Source organism: Cebus imitator, unplaced genomic scaffold, assembly GCF_001604975.1.
Source record: "Cebus imitator isolate Cc_AM_T3 unplaced genomic scaffold, Cebus_imitator-1.0 Scaffold64, whole genome shotgun sequence".
Taxonomy (NCBI): Eukaryota; Metazoa; Chordata; class Mammalia; order Primates; family Cebidae; genus Cebus; species Cebus imitator.
The window spans coordinates 5,373,860-5,394,730 of NW_016107379.1; the positions used below are offsets into that span (position 1 = coordinate 5,373,860).

Below are 20,871 nucleotides of genomic sequence, written 5' to 3' on the forward strand. Positions count from 1 at the left end.
TGGAGTCTTGTTATGTCACCCAGGCTGGAGTGCAGTGGCTCAATCTCGGCTCACTGTAACTCCCACCTCCTGGGTTCAAGTGATTCTCCTAACTCAGCCTCTCAAGTAGCTGGGATTACAGGTGCCTGCCACCACACCCAGCTAACTTTTGTATTTTTAGTAGAGACAGGGTTTCTCTATGTCAGCCAGGCCAGTATTGAACTCCTGACCTCAGGTGATCCACCCACCTCAGCCTCGAAAAAAGAAGGGAATCTAAGAGGAGCCAATTGTCTCAAAATACAGAAGGTTAGACAGTTCAAACCAAGACCCCCAGAATAACTGAGGGCCACTCCCTTATGAAGCAAGACATTCCAAAATGAAAACTGAAGCTCAGAATATTGCTAACATAGATGTATAGTTGTCTAAATCTACAGGACAGTGATCAACAGGAAAATATCATTTCCAAGAGAAAAACTCAAATATTCAAAAAGGCAAAATATTTTTTTTTTTGAGATGGGGTCTCACTCTGTCACCTAGGCTGGGGTGTAGTGGTGCCATCTCAGCTCACTGCAGCCTCCACCTCCTGGGTTCAAACGATTCTCCTGCCACAGCCTCCTGAGTAGCTGAGACAACAGGTGCCCACCTTCACACCCAGCTAATTATTGTATTTTTAGTATAGACAGGGTTTCACCATGTTGGCCAGGCTGGTCTTGAACTCCTGACCTCAAATGATCTGCCCGCCTCAGCCTCGCAAAGTGCTGGGATTATAGGTGTGAGCCACTGCACCCGGCCGCAAAAGAAATATTACATTGTTGTCCTGCTAATGTTTTAATAGGGAAAGCACTGGTAGCAGATGCAGTGAGCAAAACATGGCACTCGGGCAGCAATGGCCTGTAGATGTGGCATCGAGCTTGCCATTCCTAGGTTCTCAGAAGCAAAACTTTATGAGGAATAGTTTAACTGACCCCATCTCTGTCATTATTCAGAACAAGCCCCTGAACTGGAAAACCTCACCGTGACTGAGGTTGGCTGGGATGGCCTCAGACTCAACTGGACCGCAGCTGACCAGGCCTATGAGCACTTTGTCATTCAGGTGCAGGAGGTCAACAAGGTGGAGGCAGCCCAGAACCTCACAGTGCCTGGTAGCCTCCGGGCTGTGGACATCCCAGGCCTCAAGGCTGCCACACCTTATAGAGTCTCCATCTATGGGGTGATCCAGGGCTATAGAACACCGGTGCTCTCTGCTGAGGCCTCCACAGGTATCTCTTCCCTTTCTATTTATAGCTTCTATTTTTCCCAGCAGGAAACTACCAGTGAATCGTTAGACACAACTAGCTTTGGAATGGACATGTTCTCCCACTAGTTATGTCTATGGGGTTTAATTGTGACATCAGGCCATCAGGCTACACAATCCCAAGGCCACCTTTAATGCTTCACTCCACATGAGTGACACCCTTGGGAGTTGTACAGAGCTCAACCTGAGGGACTAAACACACAGCTCCCGTGGAGGGGACCTTTAACTCCATAAACAGCCTCCCTCCTGTTAAGGGACATTAAGGCACTATACATGAAAGGGAAACAAAATCACAAAATTCTCTCATCTACTGAGGGCTAAGGCAATTCTTTAAGATTTAAAAAAAAAAAAAAATTTCCCACGCCCTCTCTCTTTGCTCCATTTCTAAACGTTAAAGTGTTGCATGATGCATGTTTATGTTTATGCAAAGAAAGTCACATTTTTTTAAGTAATACAAAGCTTTTTCTTGTGTTAAAGATTCCCTGGAACTTGTTGTGGGATTTGATCACTAAACTAGTTCTTTGTCCTTCTCCAGGGGAAACTCCCAGTTTGGGAGAGGTTGTGGTGGACGAGGTGGGCTGGGACGCCCTCAAACTCAACTGGACTGCTCCGGAAGGGGCCTATGAGTACTTTTTCATTCAGGTGCAGGAGGCTGACACAGCAGAGGCAGCCCAGAACCTCACGGTCCCAGGAGGACTGAGGTCCACGAACCTGCCTGGGCTCAAAGCAGCCACTCATTATACCATCACCATTCGCGGGGTCACTCAGGACTTCAGCACAACCCCTCTCTCTGTTGAAGTCTTGACAGGTATTCTAGACTAACTCATTAATTCACTTCCTCCCCTTTGTCTCTGCTCAGGAAGAATCAAAGTACTATCTTGCTCTAAACTGGGATCAGCTCCTACGACATTGGGGAAACACCAGTGAATCATCTTTGGTTCTTCCTAAATGTTACATCCCTTATTTGGCTAAGTCATAGTTGTAGCCCAGTTCCATGGAAAATTCCACCTACTCTTCCTTTAAAAAAGTGAGAGGTGACTTTTTTTCAAAGTAAGTTTCAATCACAATATCGAAAAAGTTGGAAAGCCCAACCTGTAAGTGAAGAAAAAATAGCTCTGAGCTCATGAGTTCATTTTAAGAACACCAAAGGACTCCCCATAACCCTATTTGTATGTCAAGAATAGAAATTGTGAACAATTCCTAAAACTACTTTTCATTCCCAAAGGCTGAATAGAAAAACCCTGGCTTTAGTGCCAATAATTTGAGTGTGCTCAACACCTGCTGTAAATCATGCATCTGTAATCAACACTAAACAGACGACTCATCCCAACCTTAGCCAAAATGCCATCTCACCTGAATCCGAGAGTGCAATTGCCTTTTTAAGTAACTCAGCAACTCTGTGTCCTTATGCAGAGGAGGTTCCAGATATGGGAAACCTCACAGTGACCGAGGTTAGCTGGGATGCTCTCAGACTGAATTGGACCACGCCAGATGGAACCTATGACCAGTTTATCATTCAGGTCCAGGAGGCTGACCAGGTGGAAGAGGCTCACAATCTCACCGTTCCTGGCAGCCTACGCTCCGTGGAAATCCCAGGCCTCAGGGCCGGCACTCCTTACACAATCACCCTGCACAGCGAGGTCAGGGGCCGCAACACTCGACCCCTTGCTGTAGAGGTCATTACAGGTATATGATCCTCCTCCCAGACCTGAGACATGATAGGAGCCAGCATACCATTGAAATAGTGAAAATTCCCGCATGTGGCAGAATTCTACCTCAATGTTGTTGGCAGACAGCATGAACTCAGGAGAGTCCGGGTTGGAATTCTACCTCACTGGCCAAATAATTTTGGGAATATGTGTGTATATATCTATAGATCTATAGTTATAGTTATATAGTTATAGTTATATAACTATAGTTATAGTTAATCTATAGATATATACACACATACACACACAAATATATACTTATATATAGTGTATTTATGATATATATTTTCCTTTTTTTGAGTCAGGGTCTCATTCTTTTGCCCAGGCTGGAATGCAGTGGTGTGACCACAGCTCACTGCCGCCTAGGCTCAAGTGATTCTCTCAACCACAGGTGTGAGCCACCACACTCAGCTAAGTGTTTGTATTTTTTGTAGAGAGAGTTTCACTGTGTTGCCCAGGGTGGCCTCAAACTCCTAGGCTCAAGCAATCCACTCACCTTGACCTCCCAAAGTGCTGGGGTTACAGGCATGAGCCAGTGTACCCTGCCTCTATTCTTGGGTATATTTCTTTACAGCCCTGAGCCTCCTCTTTTCATCTTTAAATCAGCAATGATAACCCTACTTCAGAAAACTGTCGTGAGCAATAAATGAGCTAATGAATGTCAGTGCCTAGTAACGTGCCTGCCCATCATGTAGTAAATATTGAATAGCAAATAGCTAAATTTATCATTCACCAACAGAGTCATGATTTTTAAAACAGCACAAACATGAGGGCTGTGGCACAAAAATAAGATCAGAACTTTCTAGAAAAAAACCTTATTGCTAGCCTCAGAGCCACCAACACCCAACTGATAGGCAGATCTCTACATAATAACCTTTGGAAGTGATACAGTTAGCTTCTGCTGAAACTAAGACTCTCCTTAACAGATACTCACAGCAGGGACATTTCCAAGAAAGGACAGCCACCTTTGACTTCAATGCTTTTCATTCAATTTGGGAAGGAAAAACAATTCCTCTCAATTTTCCACCAAAATGTTCTGCTCCATCTGTTATAGAAAACTATGTGCTGTATATGAGATTTCTAGAAATAGCTTCAAAAAGGGCTATGGGGAAAAAGGCCAACTTTTTGGTAATAGGGCTTCTATGCTATGCCCTAAGCCCATGCCCACTCTACATATCCTGCCTTTTGATAATGCAATCCAAATCACCCAATTAAAAAAAAATTTTTCTTGCTTATATATAACAAACTTGGCGGTTGCTAGAAACTACACACGATTCCAAAAATCGGGGGCCAGGTCATAGTCCTGTATTTCCTGGAATATCTTCTGACCAAACAAGAGCAAAAAGGGCCTTTGAGATAGGTGTGGCCTGTGGGCAAGATGCTCATTATCTTCATCTACAGTCTGCAAACTTGTCTTTAGCAGTACAACTGCTTTATGAAATCTTCTAAGGAAACCTGCTCTTTGACAGATAATGAACAGCTATTCTTAGTAAACCTGGAAGGAAGGGGGGATACCTCCATCCATGTTCTCAATACAGTTCTTCTAGAAAAGCCCCAGATCTACGTGAAACACAGTTTGAAAACAGCCCATCTTAAAAGGAAGAAGTGCCCAGACTCCCACAATGCACTGAATCCTTGGATACCCAAAAACAAGTATCTATCTTTCACCTTTTTTTTTTTTTGGTTGCAATCTCTGCAGATAGTTTCTTCCCTAAACTTCTAACCCATGGCCACTTCAGCCTTCAAAACAGTGGCTGAGAGATTGCATTTAACCCTGAGGAGTAACCCACAAAGCAGTGGGTTTTTCCATATCCTAAATCCTAACTTTCTCAATCACCAATAACAACTACATTAAATTTCCTTTCTACATTGTAGAAAAACTAATAGTGGGTTCTCTTCTGCACCATTTACTGAGAAAAACATCCTCTCTTTTAATTAAAAGCAGGCACACTCATTGCACACAAACAGCCTTGCTCTGTGATACAGCCATTCTTCATTTAGACACAAAGTACAAATAGAAAAAGGTGAAAAAAGAAGCAAGCTGAGAACCCAGAGCATAACCTTTGATCCCTGAAAGCTGATAAAAGACCAAAGGAGCATACTTGTTCACAGCTGAGACAGCATACACTTTATAAACCCAGGCAGGTAGCCAGTGGCTAGTGATGAGATAATCTTTCTATTTACAAATAATGAAATAAAGCAGGCATTTCTCCCATACGTGAGTAAGAAATTCCAAGGGAACACACTCAAACAATGATAAATTTATCTAGCTGCCACTTGTCGGCCCTTGCCATGTATCAGGTATGACACTAAGAAGTTGATCGATATCACCATTTAATCATCATGCAATCCCAGGAAATAGCACCATCAGCTCCATTTAAAAGTGAAGAGAGGGTGGCTCAGAGAGAAGCTCAGTGGCATGCCCAAGATTACACAGCTAGCAAATGCTAGTGTTGGGATTGTAATCAAGGACCACCTGCCTCCAAAGTCTGCCCTTCTAACCATTCCCATTTCTCTTACCCTGACCCACAGTCCTACTTTTCCATGTGAACTTCAGCTACTGGTAATGCATGCTCCCAGTGGGTTGTGCATTGGTGCAGATGTCTTTGCCATCTCAAGGATAAACCAGGCAGATGTTCACCTTTCTGGCCATTTTCAACTCCTAAAGAGAGCTGTGGCCAGAGAACCACAGTTCAAATTGCAAATGCTCAGAGACCAAGAATTAAATTTTTAAAAAATTTATCTTTCCCCTTTCTCTTTCCTAGAGTTGGGCTGTGGGATGTTTGGTTTCCTCATTTTTGGTTTGCAGAACTGACAAATACCTTTCTGTCCTTCTTCAGAAGAGCTCCCGCAGCTGGGAGATTTAGCCACATCTGAGGTTGGCTGGGATGGCCTCAGACTCAACTGGACCGCAGCTGACCAGGCCTATGAGCACTTTGTCATTCAGGTGCAGGAGGTCAACAAGGTGGAGGCAGCCCAGAACCTCACAGTGCCTGGCAGCCTCCGGGCTGTGGACATCCCGGGCCTCAAGGCTGCCACGCCTTACAGAGTCTCCATCTATGGGGTGATCCAGGGCTATAGAACGCCAGTGCTCTCTGCTGAGGCCTCCACAGGTACTTCCTCTCCCTGACAATGCTTTCTCCCCAGGGTTCTTTTATTCGTCTCCTAGAGATCATGCACAGAGTCAGCATCTCCCCATAACTGAATCCTGTTCATGTGCCTTTCACTGGCCGGCTGTGCATGCTCAGAGACCTCCCTGTGGGCTGCCTTTGTCCCATGCCTTTGCCATGTGGATGGTGAATGACGCAGATGTTGCCCTTTCTGATCTCCAGCCCGCCCCCGCCCGCCACACCTTTCATACTTTACCTGGCTGATTCTACATCTTTTTTGAATGATGAATTTTTGTTTCAGGAATCAGCCAGATGGTTTTAATTCACTTCTCCAGTGCTTGGGTCTAACTAAAAGCCCCACTCTGTGTATATGAGTTCTGGTGGAGCACAGATTATTTACTTTAGAGAATCTTTTGCTAGTTGGAAATGGTGCTTTCCTATCTCTAAAGCCCTCAAGGATATGAGTACTGTGGTTCTTGCATTTAAGAAATGTTTCTTTAAAATGCACCCAGTATAATAAGAGAACTGAATTACCCTCCTCCGGGCAATTCTCTCAGATACTGAGTCATTGTTAGAACATCAAATTAGCAAATAGCTAGACCATAAGGAAAAAAAAGGAATTACACAATTATGACTGGAGACTGTACCAAAGAGAAAGCCATTCATTAGCACAAGTACACACAGCAGCTTTTGGAACAAGGAATGTCCCGGGCTATGAATGTCAAAGAACTGATACCCTTTTAGCTCTTTTAATCGACTTTCTCTCTGGATTTTTGGCCTTTGGATGGCAAACTCCCAGCCCCAGACCCAGGAGGGTGCATTACTGTTTACTCATCTCTCTACCCCTGTTACAAGGCTTCAGTGTTTCCCGGGAGCCTGCTAAAATCAGCAGTCTTCCCCTGGCACCGTTTTCCATTGCTCATCTTTATCATGTGCCTCCATGGATTTGAAGCTCGGTAGAGACTATTGCTTCATTTTGCATATGACTTCCCCCTTTTAAAATAATTATTGCAAGTAAACTGTAATGCATACCTGTATTGAATTGAATCTAGCAAGAGCATAGCTCTGCATTTAAACCTCAGTCATTTCACTTATTAAACATAAACATAAACATAAACCACTGCCTGACAGTGACCCTGAAATGCCTAGAATTTGCATCTGAGGCTACTCTGAAGGCACCCAAGGCATCTTTTATCTGACACCCATAAACCATCCCTTCCCAGAAGACAAAGTAATCACCCACCACTTCTGATCTTTCCTGCAGATCTTGTGGTTTTTATGTCCTCAGTATTTTTATGTGTGTGTTTTCCTTCTTAACAATAGCAACAGTCTTGCCACTGATGAATTGGCCTATGGGCGGGAAGGACCCTAATCCCATCTGATCTGTATCTCAACAAATCTATTAGAAGGATCTCAGAGACCAGGAGCCTTCTTTCTTGCTAAAGAGACAGTACTAGCTTTTCAAACCCTGCTCCTACCTGCCCTCTACACATTTTATTCTTGTGGCTGGGGAAAGCACTGGCAGGACCATCTCCAAGACAAAATGTTACTTGTTCATTGAAAGGGATGACCTAAACTGCTTTGCCTTGGTTTAGAACTCTTGGTTGGCAATGCAGTATTAGCCTACCAGCAGTTAAGTGAGGACACGCTATTTCAACAAAATATGAGAATGGCTGGCTGGTCCTTGTCTGAAGTATTAAAAAATACCAAGAATTACACTGAGAAATTGATAATTCCCATTAAGTCACAAAATCAGATGCCTCAAGTTACCACTTTGGGAGGGTAATGGCATCAGAATTATTTAGCCTTCATTTGAATAGATGGGAGCTCCTTCAAAGCAAAGAATGTCTGTGAGAGGCATCCAAGTAATCTTGGTCTCCTTAATCCGATTCAAGAGACTGGAAGCTGCTGGGACTCATATCTTTTGACTTGTGGCCAGCAACTCTGAGATAGGGCTCCCAGAGGCATGAGCGGCTGAGATGCAACAGTTCCTGATAAGATCATTCAGCACATCTTCTTGGCTAGGGCCTGATTGTATGTGGCAACTGCATGTAGAGAAATCTAATTGCCATACCCTTACCTTCTTTTTTTCTAATTTTTCTTTTAACAAAACTGCTGCTTCTCTCTCTTTGGCACTAATTGGTAACATTGCTTCCTTCCATCATAGCCCTGAACTATCAGATCTCTCTACCCAGCAATGGTTCCATTAACAACCCCAATCTTAAAAAAGCCAAATAATTAACTCAAATGTATTTGTTTCTTCTCCCCCACCCCTTCCTTTTTCAGCCAAAGAACCTGAAATTGGAAACTTAAATGTTTCTGACATAACTCCCGAGAGCTTCAATCTCTCCTGGACAGCCACCGATGGGATCTTCGAGACCTTTACCATTGAAATTATTGATTCCAATAGGTTGCTGGAGACTGCAGAATATAATATCTCTGGTGCTGAACGAACTGCCCATATCTCAGGGCTGCCCCCTAGTACTGATTTTATTGTCTACCTCTCTGGACTTGCTCCCAGCATCCGGACCAAAACCATCAGTGCCACAGCCACGACAGGTACATGTGCATTCTCCCATTTCTAACACTCTCTCTCCACAGTCTTCTTTGCAGGGTGAAGCCACTCCTTCTCCTCACCCATTGCTGTACAACCCACAGGGCACTAACTCTTCCATGGTGCTAGGCTGGAGTTCTGTTTAACATAACTCTTTTCCAACAGCAGCCCAAATAATGGATTGTCATAAAGTCACCTGCCTGATTTATCACTGACCATGATATTTGCAGCATAAAATGCAGTTCAGTCTAGGTTACCATATGGAATCTAGAGAAAATAATTCTAACCTCTGATAACTAAAAAGCTATATAAGAAGAGCTGTTCTTGACTTTGAAAGATGCCTGCCTCAGTCAAAGAGGTCTTATAAATATTTTTTTGTATTAGCTTAGTGTCTTTGTCTTCCTTGTCTCTTTGACCTTGCAATACCCAAATATCCCAATGATTTAATAATTGTGTTTATGGTTTTGGGTGGTTTTTTTTCCCCCAATTGGGAAAATAAAGAGAAACAGCAAAGATTACTTATCAGATGAGTGCAGGAGGCAACCGTGCCATTCAGACCATTTCAGTTCCAACATCACCTCTAGAAGACCAGCCCATGCTGTCTTGCCCTCAGAATAATGAATGATAGGTAGCAAAAATAAAAGTAGAATAGTTGTGTTTCAAACAAGGGACTTAGTTTTAAAAAATAATGATGTGCTCTCATTTTAAATTTGTGGTATCTGTGAGATGTGCACTAAGTTGCTCTTTGCCATGCAGTAAAAGAGAACGCTAAGTGAATTTAAAGAGGAGCCACGTACATTCAAAATAATATTCTTAGCACATTTTAAACTGTGCCGTCTCTTGAGAGGTAATGAAGAAATCACAAACTAGAAAAAAAAGCAATACAGAATAAACACAGAATTTTTCCTTATAGTTTACAAAAAGGGGACTCATAGTCTGGGAAATCTGAGAAATGGGTTGACATTGTAACATCAAAATTGCCTGTCATTTAGGTCACCCATGGTTGAAGGAGGGTCTGTCCTTATTCTATATGAGGCTACAAATTGTCATCAGGTGGTCCACAGATAAGGCAGAGAGCCCACATTATCCAATTCCTATCTTAGCCAGATTCAAGTATGAAAAATCCCAGAGGAGAAAATTAGGCAAACATATATGCTTATTTCTCATGGCTCAAACTGATTTCCAACAAAGGACAAATTATTTTACTATTAACAAAGGATAAAATCTAAAAATTTATGGATTTAGTCTTATGTGTTTTGATTTTGACTCTATAATGGTGTTTTAAATTGACACACTTTCTTTTTTTTTTCCTTGCTTTAGTAGCCGAACCTCTTCTTAGCCACTTCACTGTCTTAAACATGACCTGGGGCAGTGTGTCCATCTCATGGGAAGCTCAGGAGTCTGCCTTTGATAGCTTTCTTATAGAAGTCAGTAATTCTGATCACCCCCAGGAGACCATGTTGCTCTCTGTGCCTGGGGTGTCTCGCAGCTCTGTCATCAACAACCTCAAATCATCTTCTAATTACACTGTCCACCTTCATGGGCTGATTGGCGGGCATCGTGCTCAGACCCTGATGGTCCAAGCAACCACAGGTATTTCCTATTATAGCTTCTTCAGTCTTCATTGAACTTCCTCTGAATAGCATTCCAAAAATCACTCACTACCCACTTTTCATCCTCCTAGTTGATCCCAATCCTTCTCAAATTTGATAGAACCATCCAAATAAAAGCTTTAAAATGTTAGAATAACTCTCACCCCAAATTAAAGAATTTCAGTGTCAATCTCTTTTTCCTAAATATCCATTCACATCTGGAGTCGTTCTGTTTGTTTATATAGAGTTAACCTGACTTGCTTTGGTTGAATTTCTAAACCATCCTTTCCTCTGATCTTGAATAATCTTTTCCAGTCCCACCCATTATCATCTTCCTGTGGTCTGTCTAATCAAAGTTTGCATATGTCATGTTCAAAGAGGTATGTGCATGCCATTTCTGGTGCCTTGGTCAGAAAGATCTACACTCCCTTTCTCTCCAGCAGAATTTTTTTAAAAATAAGGGTGCCCTGAGCTGAGCATGCTGAGAACGGACACTGAATTCCAAATCAACAACTGCATGAGAGGACCCAGTGGTCTTATTTTGTTCTTGAGATTTTTGTCTGAAGACTATCCTTTTTTTTTTGACATGTACTTTGTCAAGCATGTTTTGTCACTCACAGCTGTCACAAAGCCTCAGGCTCTTCTCTCCAGCCATCATCTTGTCCAAATCTTGGTGCATGTGGTGAATATTCATAGCATTAAATTTTTGAAAATGTTTCTCTTTCCTGGAAGCAGCTAGCATGTCAAGGAATCATTTCAGAAGGTTAGAAGTGGTTGGAGAAAAATGCCCCTCATTTTGCATGGAACACTGACCATACCCTAACTACCACTATCTTTCTCTGTTTTTTCTTGCGTCTCATTTCTCAGCTTGGTTGCACCCTTTGAGAGACAGCTGGAGGTAAAGCTGACCTCAAGAATCTAAGTCTTATTCTGCATGGTGAATCTGTTGGCATTGACTGTCTGGTAGCATGAAAAGAATTCTAGCATACATCCTTAATTTGGGAGATTGCTTCTACAGCAAAATATAGGGAAATAACAGAGTTCCACTTGGAAAATTTTTATCTTTTGCGTGATTGAGGGAATTTGTTGAGGTTGAGGTTATAGCTGAAAACAATTGCATTGCTACCTTCTCAAGTTAATTGATAAGTAGGAAATCCGAAGTCAATGCTAATGGCTGTATACTGCTTCTAAACCAAATCGTTTTTGTTCGTAGAGATTTTATTGCATTGAGTTATGCTGTACAGTTGTGCAGATAAAATTTATCCAAATGAGCCCCTTCTTTCCTCCAAATTTTGGAGCTGAAGCAAAATAACTCCCAAGGCCTTGGTGTGCCTCTTCCCAACCCTAAATCCTGATCTTAATATCTGAATCCTTCAGCACTCTCTAAAGCACAACCTGGGTTGCACTTATTTTAAAATTAGTTTTATTTGATAAATGAGCATTTAGGAGGCCAGCCCCATAAACATCTAGCCATATAGGCCCCTTAACATTAAATGAGTTGCTCTCAAAACTGAATGTCGAGATTTTAACAGAAAAGAGATATATAAACTCAGGGAAACCATCTATCTGTCCAAATTATCCAATAAGTGAGTTTCCTAAGCAGAAAATTTAATGTCTAACTTCAAGTTGTTCTTTCACTTTTGCATTCACCGGGAATTTCTAATGGAAGCCATCTTCACCTTTATGGTATTAAAGAGTGAAATATAGATTTTTCTACAATGCACATTAAATACTGTAAAAATTTCTCTTATATGTATATTACCCTTTAATTTGTGCAACCAATAGATACTAAAAAGAATACTAAATACGGAAACTCCAAAGAAACATTTTCTAAAGGATGTTCATTGGAACACCAGCTCCTTGAGATGTTTGAAGAATATTCCTCAGATAGTGTATGCATTGATCAGTAAGTTTATGAAATTATTGGCTAAAGAAAATGAAATAAGTTTATTTACAGAAGCAGCCTGTCAGAGCCTTTAAAATGCAAACCCACCTTGTGAATCTATGGTAAGATACAATATTCAGTGTTTACCATGCATACTTAATCATAAAGCTATCTTTTCTTGGAACATCTTACAGGGCTTGTGTCCCCATTACAAACTTTAGAAAATGTAGCCTTAATACCCTTCACATTATTCCGATCTACCACTCTAATGGCTTGTCTTCTCTTCTTCATACATGCCTAGCAAATGGTGGTGTCTATGCTTTAAAAGAGCACAAATCTTAAAAATAAAAAATAAGAAAAGAACACAAATCTATGCCCACAGAGAAAGCAATATATTCTCTCCCATCATATTCAGTGCAGGTGTAGACACAGCCTAACACACTACCTCTTCTGCATATATTTGGAGATATCAGTGCTTTCATGTTCGATGGCTACATTCTGGAGAAATCTGCTTCCTCTAATAAAGTCTCTCTCTTTCTTTCTACCCATGTTCCTTCTCCTTTAGAGCCAGAGCCACAGTTGGGCACGCTAATTCTTAACAATATTACTCCAAACAGCTTCAACATGTCATGGACTACTCAAGCTGGGCTTTTTGCAAAGATTGTTATCAATGTGAGTGACGCTCACTCACTGCATGAGTCCCAGCAACTGACAGTATCAGGAGATGCAAAGCAAGCTCACGTCATGGGCTTGGTGGAGAACACTGGCTATGACATCAGTGTGGCAGGGACCACCTGGGCCGGGGACCCCACCAGATCCCTCACTGCCTATGTCGTTACAGGTACTCAATCAGAAGTTCTCACTTGCCTGTTTAAAACTCTAACACAGGGAGAAAAAGAGATAAGTCATCTTAAAGGAAAATTCAACCAAAATACAGTCTTCACTCCAAATGTACACTCTTTTATTTTTGATGGACAAATAATGATTGTGTATATTTATGGAGAATACTGTGTTGTTTTGATATACACATACATTGTGGAATGATTAAATCAACCTGATTAACATATCAATCACCTCACCTGCTTTCCTTTTTTTTTTTTTTTTTTTTTTTTTTTTTACTCTTTTAGCAATTTTTAAGTTTTCAATATGTTATTATTAACTACGGCCAGTCACCATGCTGTGCAATAGATCACTAAAACTTATTCCTTCTGTCTAACTGATCTTTGTACTCCTTGATGAACATCTCCCCTTTCTTCATCTACCCAAAGTCAGTCGCTGGTAACCACCATTCTGCTCTGTGCTTCTATGTGTTCAGCTTTCTTAGATCACACGTGAGATCATGTAGTATTTGTCTTTCTGTGCCTGGATTATTTCACTCTGTACAGTGTCCTCCAGGTTCAACCACGTTATTGAAAATGAAAGAATTTTCTTCTTTTTCAAGGCTATGAAGTATTCCACTTTATGTATCCACTTTATAGATATAGATATATATACATACACACAGAATATATATATATATATATATAAATTATATAAAATATATATGCGCACACACACACTACTTTTTTTTTTTATCCATTCATCCATTGATTGACACAGGTTACAACACATTATTCACGATAGCCAAGACACTACATGTAAACTTCTAAGTAAAGAGAAGGCAGATACTATTACAAAAGAGAGGTCTTTCACAGCTACCCTTGGGAAATGGAGACAATGTTCTCAAGAGTTGTATAAAGCTTTTAGGATTTTTTGTGCCCAGTTTTATTGGCTGTTTTAGCCACAGTTTAGAGATTCTACCTAAAAAGTGAAACTTAAGTTAGTAAAGGCCTAAGATAGAAATTCTGCTCATAAATCATGTGAGGTAAGGCAGTTCATATATGTGCCCCAAAAGTATAACCATCCCTTTCTTTAAAAAATAATTCTTCTTAAAATTGGCAATACAATAGATTGATGAAGGTTCACCCTCAGATGGCAGATAAACTCCAAGTTTAATTAAGCCCTACCCATTCATTAAACTTGACTTCTTGAACATTTGCCAGTGTTCAATTTGGCAAATGCTGCCAAACGGTGGCAGCCAAGACTGCAATGGCAAAGGCCGCACATGGTGTCAGTTTACTAAATTTCTAGCCCAAAAAGCATCAGACAATATTTAGAAGTCTCTTGCTTTGCATTAATGGTAATCTTCAGAAGCCAGACTTTGCCATCTGATTTTTCACATTAAACCAGGTCTCTCCCAGGGTCTAAATTGCCATAACTAAGACATGTTAATTAGTATGATTAAATATTTAATTATAGGCAGCATGGCATCCTGGAAGAGTGAGGATTTTCAGATCAAGCTTATGTGGTTTCTAAACCTCAGCCTTTTAGTTACATAACTTTGATAAGTTCTTGGCTTATTTGAATCCTAATTTCCTTATGCATGGAGAGAGGACACCACAGGTACTTCTGGAAGCCTTGTCTCATAGATTAAACGGAGTTGATGAAATTTAACTGCCTAGCATCCAGCAGGTAATTTATAGATGCTATGGTCTTCCTACCATCTCCCAACATTATTGGGAAAGTGGCTTTCTTAAAAATAACCAATAAGCCTAGATAGAACAATAGACCTATGTAATCATGAATTCCCTCTCCTTTTTAAGAGAACATTGGATGTGTTTTAATATAAGATTAAAAAGTGATTTTTTTTCCTATCCAGTTACCTAATGTGAATTAAATCATTCAGATAAGTCTTCAAATGCAGAATATGGTAATTTCTTAAGGGAGTGAGACAAGGAGGAACAAGATGAGATTCTCACTGCTCAGGAGGAGAGAAATGGCCACAGATCCCATCAGGCTGTTGCTTACTGTAGCTGCCTGTAGGACCTCCCACGTAACAGAAGAAAGGGAAGCTGAGAGCCAGTCTTGGGAATCCTAGATCCAGTTACAGCATTGTCTCAGCTAATCCACGATGTGAAAAGATTGCGTTTTAAGAGAAGCATATTAAGAAAGAAAAAAAATGAAACAGGAGGGACTCTTAAATAACAAGCCTTTGATTGACTAATTAGCCTGAATGCCCTCAGTTTCATTGGAATTCACTGCTTTGATGGCGTGGAGGTGCAAAGAGGCCAGCTATCAAAGAGAGATGCCACTTATCTAAACAAAATCCAGGAACAGAATTTGATACCCTTGTCTCTCAGACCAAGATTGTTTGCACAGTATAAATGATTTCATCTTCGCCTTTGATAGAATTATGATCCTTGGGAAATCTTTACATGGAAAAACATGCCTCAGAATAAACACCAAGTATTTCCAAATAAGTACAGGAAGTCCAAGCCACAGCAAAATTTAAACCTCTATTCAGGGGATGAAGGCATTCATTCCCTTATTCATTCAGTCACCAAACACTTCTTTTTTACACATTTTTCTTTACATCTCATGGATTAGACCCTGAGCGTTAGTGAACTAATGCAAGAGGATTTATCTCTTTGAAAGTTTCCATTTAGCTGCAGTTGAAAAAGAAGTCACTAAAACTAGATGCAACTAACTTTGAAATTTCTGTCTCCTTTTCTTTCTTCTGATTAAAAAAAATGCATTTACCATTACTGTGGGTTAAAAACAAACAAAAGCTAAAAAAGAGATACTGGACCTTCTCCACTAATCCTCCTTATCCCTCAGGATTGCCATCTCTGTTTGGGGTTGGCTTTAGGTATGGAAAGAACATAGAACTTGGAGTCAGAAGACCTGGTTGGATCTCAGCTTAGGCACCTAGTAGATGTATGACCTAAGCTAAGTCATTAACATCTCTGATTTTTTTTTAGATGTGATTGGAGTTGGAAGGCAGGTAGCAATATCCATCTTACTGTATCATTCTGAGGATTAACTAGGATAATGATGTGAAGCTTTGTCAGTTGGGAACTATTAACAGAAACAGCCAACATAAGATCCCTTCTTTTGGATATCCCAATGTATGAATAGGCCCTTTAGCATCTGAGAAATCAGAATGCCTGGGACCTGCATGTTAGGTGAGTGAAGAAAGGAAGGTGAATGAATGAAGAAAGGAGGGATGATGATGACAGAACTTACTAAGACCCAGATGCGTCCTTGTTTTCTAACTTTATCCAGGAAAATAAACAGCAAAAGCTTTAGCAAATCTTTTATTTTCTTAGTGGGTAATAACCATGAGCTATTAACTTCGACACATAAACAAAAAACCTACCTCCTCTTTTTATTTCAGTTTGTGAGGATATGGCACTAATTGACTTCATTAATTTGACTCAAAATGTGCACTAGAAGAGGGATAGAAACATATGAAGTATACCAAAAAAAAAAAAATTATACTTGCAAAAAAAAAAAGTGGAAGGCAGTGGGAAGTAGAGAAAGGGATCCAAATTCAACACAATGTATCCTATTTGTATAGAGAACTGCATGGCTTTTAGAGTCAGACCCAACTAAAAACTTTGCTCTATCCCTTACTAGCTTGTGACTTTGTCCAAATCAACCTCTTTGAAACTCAGTTTTCTCACATGTAAAATGAGAATAATACCTACCTCACAGGCTATTAAGAGAATTGCACAAGAAAACACTACCTGGCACCCAATAAGCTCCTACTGAATTTTCATTTTCTGAGCATATAACACAAATTGAATGATGGACTTGGGTATCTATGGGTGTTCTTGGAAACGTGTGCTATCCTGACAGAGTCAGTGCTGCTAACCTGAGTTATTTTCACTCCTCCCTTCTTTCAGAGGCCCTGCCCCTTCTGGAAAACTTAACCATTTCCGACATTAATCCCTACGGGTTCACAGTTTCCTGGATGGCATCGGAGAATGCCTTTGACAGCTTTCTAGTAACGGTGGTGGATTCTGGGAAGCTGCTGGACCCCCAGGAATTCACACTTTCAGGAAACCAGAGGAAGCTGGAGCTTAGAGGCCTCATAACCGGCATTGGCTATGAGGTTATGGTCTCTGGCTTCACCCAAGGGCACCAAACCAAGCCCTTGAGGGCTGAGATTGTTACAGGTATTTCAAATCAAGTGAGCCATTCGTTCCTCTTCCTGGTCCCCTCCTGTGTAACCTGTCTCCCAGATCGCCATGACTTTAACATCTTTGTTCACATTCCCTCCTTAATCCACAAATGTGGTCTGCTGTTTCACGTTCTCCCCACACTTCTTCTTGTCTTATGTACCTAATGAACACTTCCTACTCTCACCCCAGAAATGAGAAGGTCGAAATATTTCCACTTTGAATTCAAAATTCTTTAGACCATGTCTTGTTCACAACTCTTGTGTGCTTATCTTATATCATCTTCCCTGGTGATCAGCCTGGCTGGTCCCCAGCTACATTTCAGCCTTCTCAAAAGAAATATACCAATGAGTATATTTCAAAAACGTGTTTAAAACCTATTCCATCTCAGAATCTCCACCGTGATCTTAACAAACTTACCCAGTGGGCTCATCATTGGAAAACCAACTGTGAACTTATTTTATTGGTAATCACTAATATAGAGAGATTCTGCAACACAGACTAAATCCATAATATTCTCAAGACTAATGATTCCTACAGAAATTAACAACTCTCCCAGTCGAAAATCTGTGTTTCTCAAAGTCTTTCTAGAGATTACTAGCTCCATAGAATGTTCAAAGTTCCTACTTGGTGATGAAATTCCATGTTCAAGTAAGTTTGGAAAGACTAAGTTAAAGAGGATCTTTAACTGCAGGCCTCTTCAGAACATCCTAACATGCATTATCTCCAAGAAGCACTTATCCAGGCAGTATTTTCCAAACTTATTTGACAGTGGATACTTTTTAAGGAAGAGGATCAAACAGAAATCAAATGCTCTGAGCACACTTTGGGAAACTCAGCTCTAAATCTACATTGACATTGAGTTTTGTCTAGTTAAGGCAATACAAGACGAAACCCTGGGTCCACAGTATGTAGCAGAAAAGATTCCAATCTCAATTCTACCATCTGAACATTTATCTAATGGTTAATAAAATAGCAAGAAAGAACGCAAGAAAAAAAAGTCAAGGGTAGGAGCCTTCTTTAGTGAAACAGCACTAAGAACAAAAAGACCATAACATTTTTTAAGCCATTTTGGTTAGACTCAAGGGGAATGTAATCAGCAGTATCATCATGAGCAGCTCTACAGATCGTTAATTCTGGTTTATTTGTCTTTTCAAGAAGAAAAGAAAAAGGTCTTGCAGAGAATGGGCACTCAGCCACTGGAAGACAGAGAGCAAATATAAACAAGTTACTGCCTTTGAACTTATTTAATAATATGTGGGAGGGGCCGATGCTGAGTCCAGATGTGGATTTACAGAATTGCTTTTAGACAAAACTCACATATGCAAGCATATCCTTGACTTGTATTGAATGTTTCAACTCCATCTTTCCCCTCTCCTGATCCTACTGGACTTGTTAATGTTGAATGATTTCATTTTCGGTATCCCAGGACACTTGTATCTCTGAAAGCTGGGGTATCACTACATATTGATGCCCCCACTGGAGAGAAGATTGCATGTACTGGTAAATGATGTTATCTTTCCTCCTTCTCCCACCATTCTCTTTCCCTCTAGAAGCCGAACCAGAAGTTGACAACCTTCTGGTTTCAGATGCCACCCTAGACGGTTTCCGTTTGTCCTGGACAGCTGATGAAGGGGTCTTCGACAATTTTGTTCTCAAAATAAGAGATACCAAAAAGCAGTCTGAGCCACTGGAAATAACCCTACTTGCCCCTGAACGTACCAGGGACATAACAGGTCTCAGAGAGGCTACTGAATACGAAATTGAACTCTATGGAATAAGCAAAGGAAGGCGATCCCAGCCAGTCAGTGCTATAGCAACAACAGGTACTGTAAATAAACAGGACAGAATAGAGAAAAGTCATGACTCAATGGTCTTCTTCTCACAGGGCCGGGTAATCACAGGAGCTTTGGGTGCAGGCAAGCTGGCACTCCTACCCTGGCTCTTTCAATTATAGATTGTGTTTCCTTAGACAATTTGGCTAAGTCCTTATGCAAAAAAAAAAAAAAAAGTATGATGCCATTTACTTAATGGGGTTGTGAGGATTAAATGAGATAATTCATGTAAAGCCCATAGCAGAAGTTCTGGCACATAGCAAGGGTTCCGCAAATGAGAGCTATTCACATTGTCCTTAATGCATCATCATCATTACAGTCATCATCTTTTATTTTTTTTACATTCCACAGATTCTTCCTTCTATCTATTATCTCATCATATTTTATCCAGAGATACACCCCTTTGTTCTCTGGCTAAATGTTTGAGCTACACCAACCAGGGAGATATGGAGAAGTGGTACCTCTACCTATAAAGATTAATATTTATAAAATGTTACATGTGAATAGTCAGCACAGTGATCAGCAAGGATAAAGGGGAGAGCTAGCAAGATTAACATGCTACTCTTTGTGAAGCTCTCTAACTTTATTTGATACTCATAACAACTCCGAAAGGCACCTAGAATGTCCTTGGAGTTTAATCACCTTTTTCCATAGGAGCTATTTCAAGGTATGACTCTTAGGCCCAGGGTGATGGCTCACACCTGTAATCCCAGCATTTTGGGAGGCTGAGCCAGAAGGATCACTGGAGTTCAGGAGTTTGGTTACAGCCTGGGCAACATAGTGAAACCCTTCCTGTACAAAAAAATTTTTAAAAAATAGCCAGGTGTAGTGTCTCACGCCTGTAGTATCAGCTACTTGGGAAGCTGGGGCAGGAAGATCTCTTGAACCCAGAAGGTCAAGGCTATAGTGAGCTGTGTTCATGCCACTGCACTCCCACCTAGATGACAGACCAAGACTCTATCTCAATAATAGTAATAATATGACTCTTTATAATAATAATACTAAGATGAACATGACTAAAGAGAAAAGGAAAGACCTCCAACAAGTAAATTATTTCATGAAGCTGAGGGAAATTCAGAGATATGGCATTCGCTGGAAACAGCTTCTTCAAAGGAAACCAAGAGACAGAATGACAAAATCACCAGGAGAGATAAAAGGGACCTGAGAAGTGATGTAGGTCAACCTCTTCTGTTTGTGTATGAAGACTCCGAGGCCCAGAACAGTGAAGTGATTTTTCTGCAGTCATAGAGCTAGATTTGGAGTAAAACCCAATGACCAACTTATTCTAACACTATTAAAAATGAGCAGGCTGGATGACAGAAAACCAATCAATATACCTGCTTGCCATCTCTGACAGGCATAGGCATGACATTTGCCAAAACCTCTCCTCCCTGTCTAAAGATAGATATTTTATATTGTCAAGTTTTCAGGACCTAACAAGTGCCAAGAAATCACCAATGGAAAAATTATAATCAGTATTTGTAGACTTGGAGAAAATGCTAGAACCTAGGCAGCAACCTAGTAAGAGGAAAAACCCTGTTCCTTATTAACAGGGACACCCTATCCTGGGATGCAGGTCTGAGTCTCCTCCTCCCTGTGGCTGCCCATAAAACGACTCCAGATCAGAGGCAGAGCCTTGATTTTGACCTTGGTTTATAAACAGTGCTCTTCAAAGTTTACTTCTTCTGATCATTGATTTTGTTTTGCTGATCTTTTTTCTACAAGCCCTGCAGTTCTAAAGCAAAAAATAGAATGAATAATCATGAGTTACATTTTTTTTAAAGAACAACAAAAAAAGGCAAGGCAGACCCTCTTCTTTTGGAAACCTCGCTCTTTGACTTTCTTCTCTAGAGCCTTGTAGTTTACAACCAAACATAGGAGTGTGTGTGTGTGTGTGTGTGTGTGTGTGT

General features: G+C 40.7%; 1 protein-coding gene across 1 annotated transcript in view; it reads left to right on the forward strand.

The window, feature by feature from the left end:
• Nucleotides 1–20,871, forward strand: part of TNC (tenascin C) — a 97,149-nt gene that overhangs the window by 52,395 nt on the left and 23,883 nt on the right. The window contains exons 2-8 of the mRNA XM_017530186.2: nt 966–1,238; nt 1,809–2,081; nt 2,687–2,959; nt 5,823–6,095; nt 8,379–8,651; nt 16,851–17,123; nt 18,680–18,952. Of these exons, the coding sequence (XP_017385675.2) occupies nt 966–1,238; nt 1,809–2,081; nt 2,687–2,959; nt 5,823–6,095; nt 8,379–8,651; nt 16,851–17,123; nt 18,680–18,952 (1,911 nt within the window). The remainder of the gene's footprint in view (nt 1–965; nt 1,239–1,808; nt 2,082–2,686; nt 2,960–5,822; nt 6,096–8,378; nt 8,652–16,850; nt 17,124–18,679; nt 18,953–20,871) is intronic.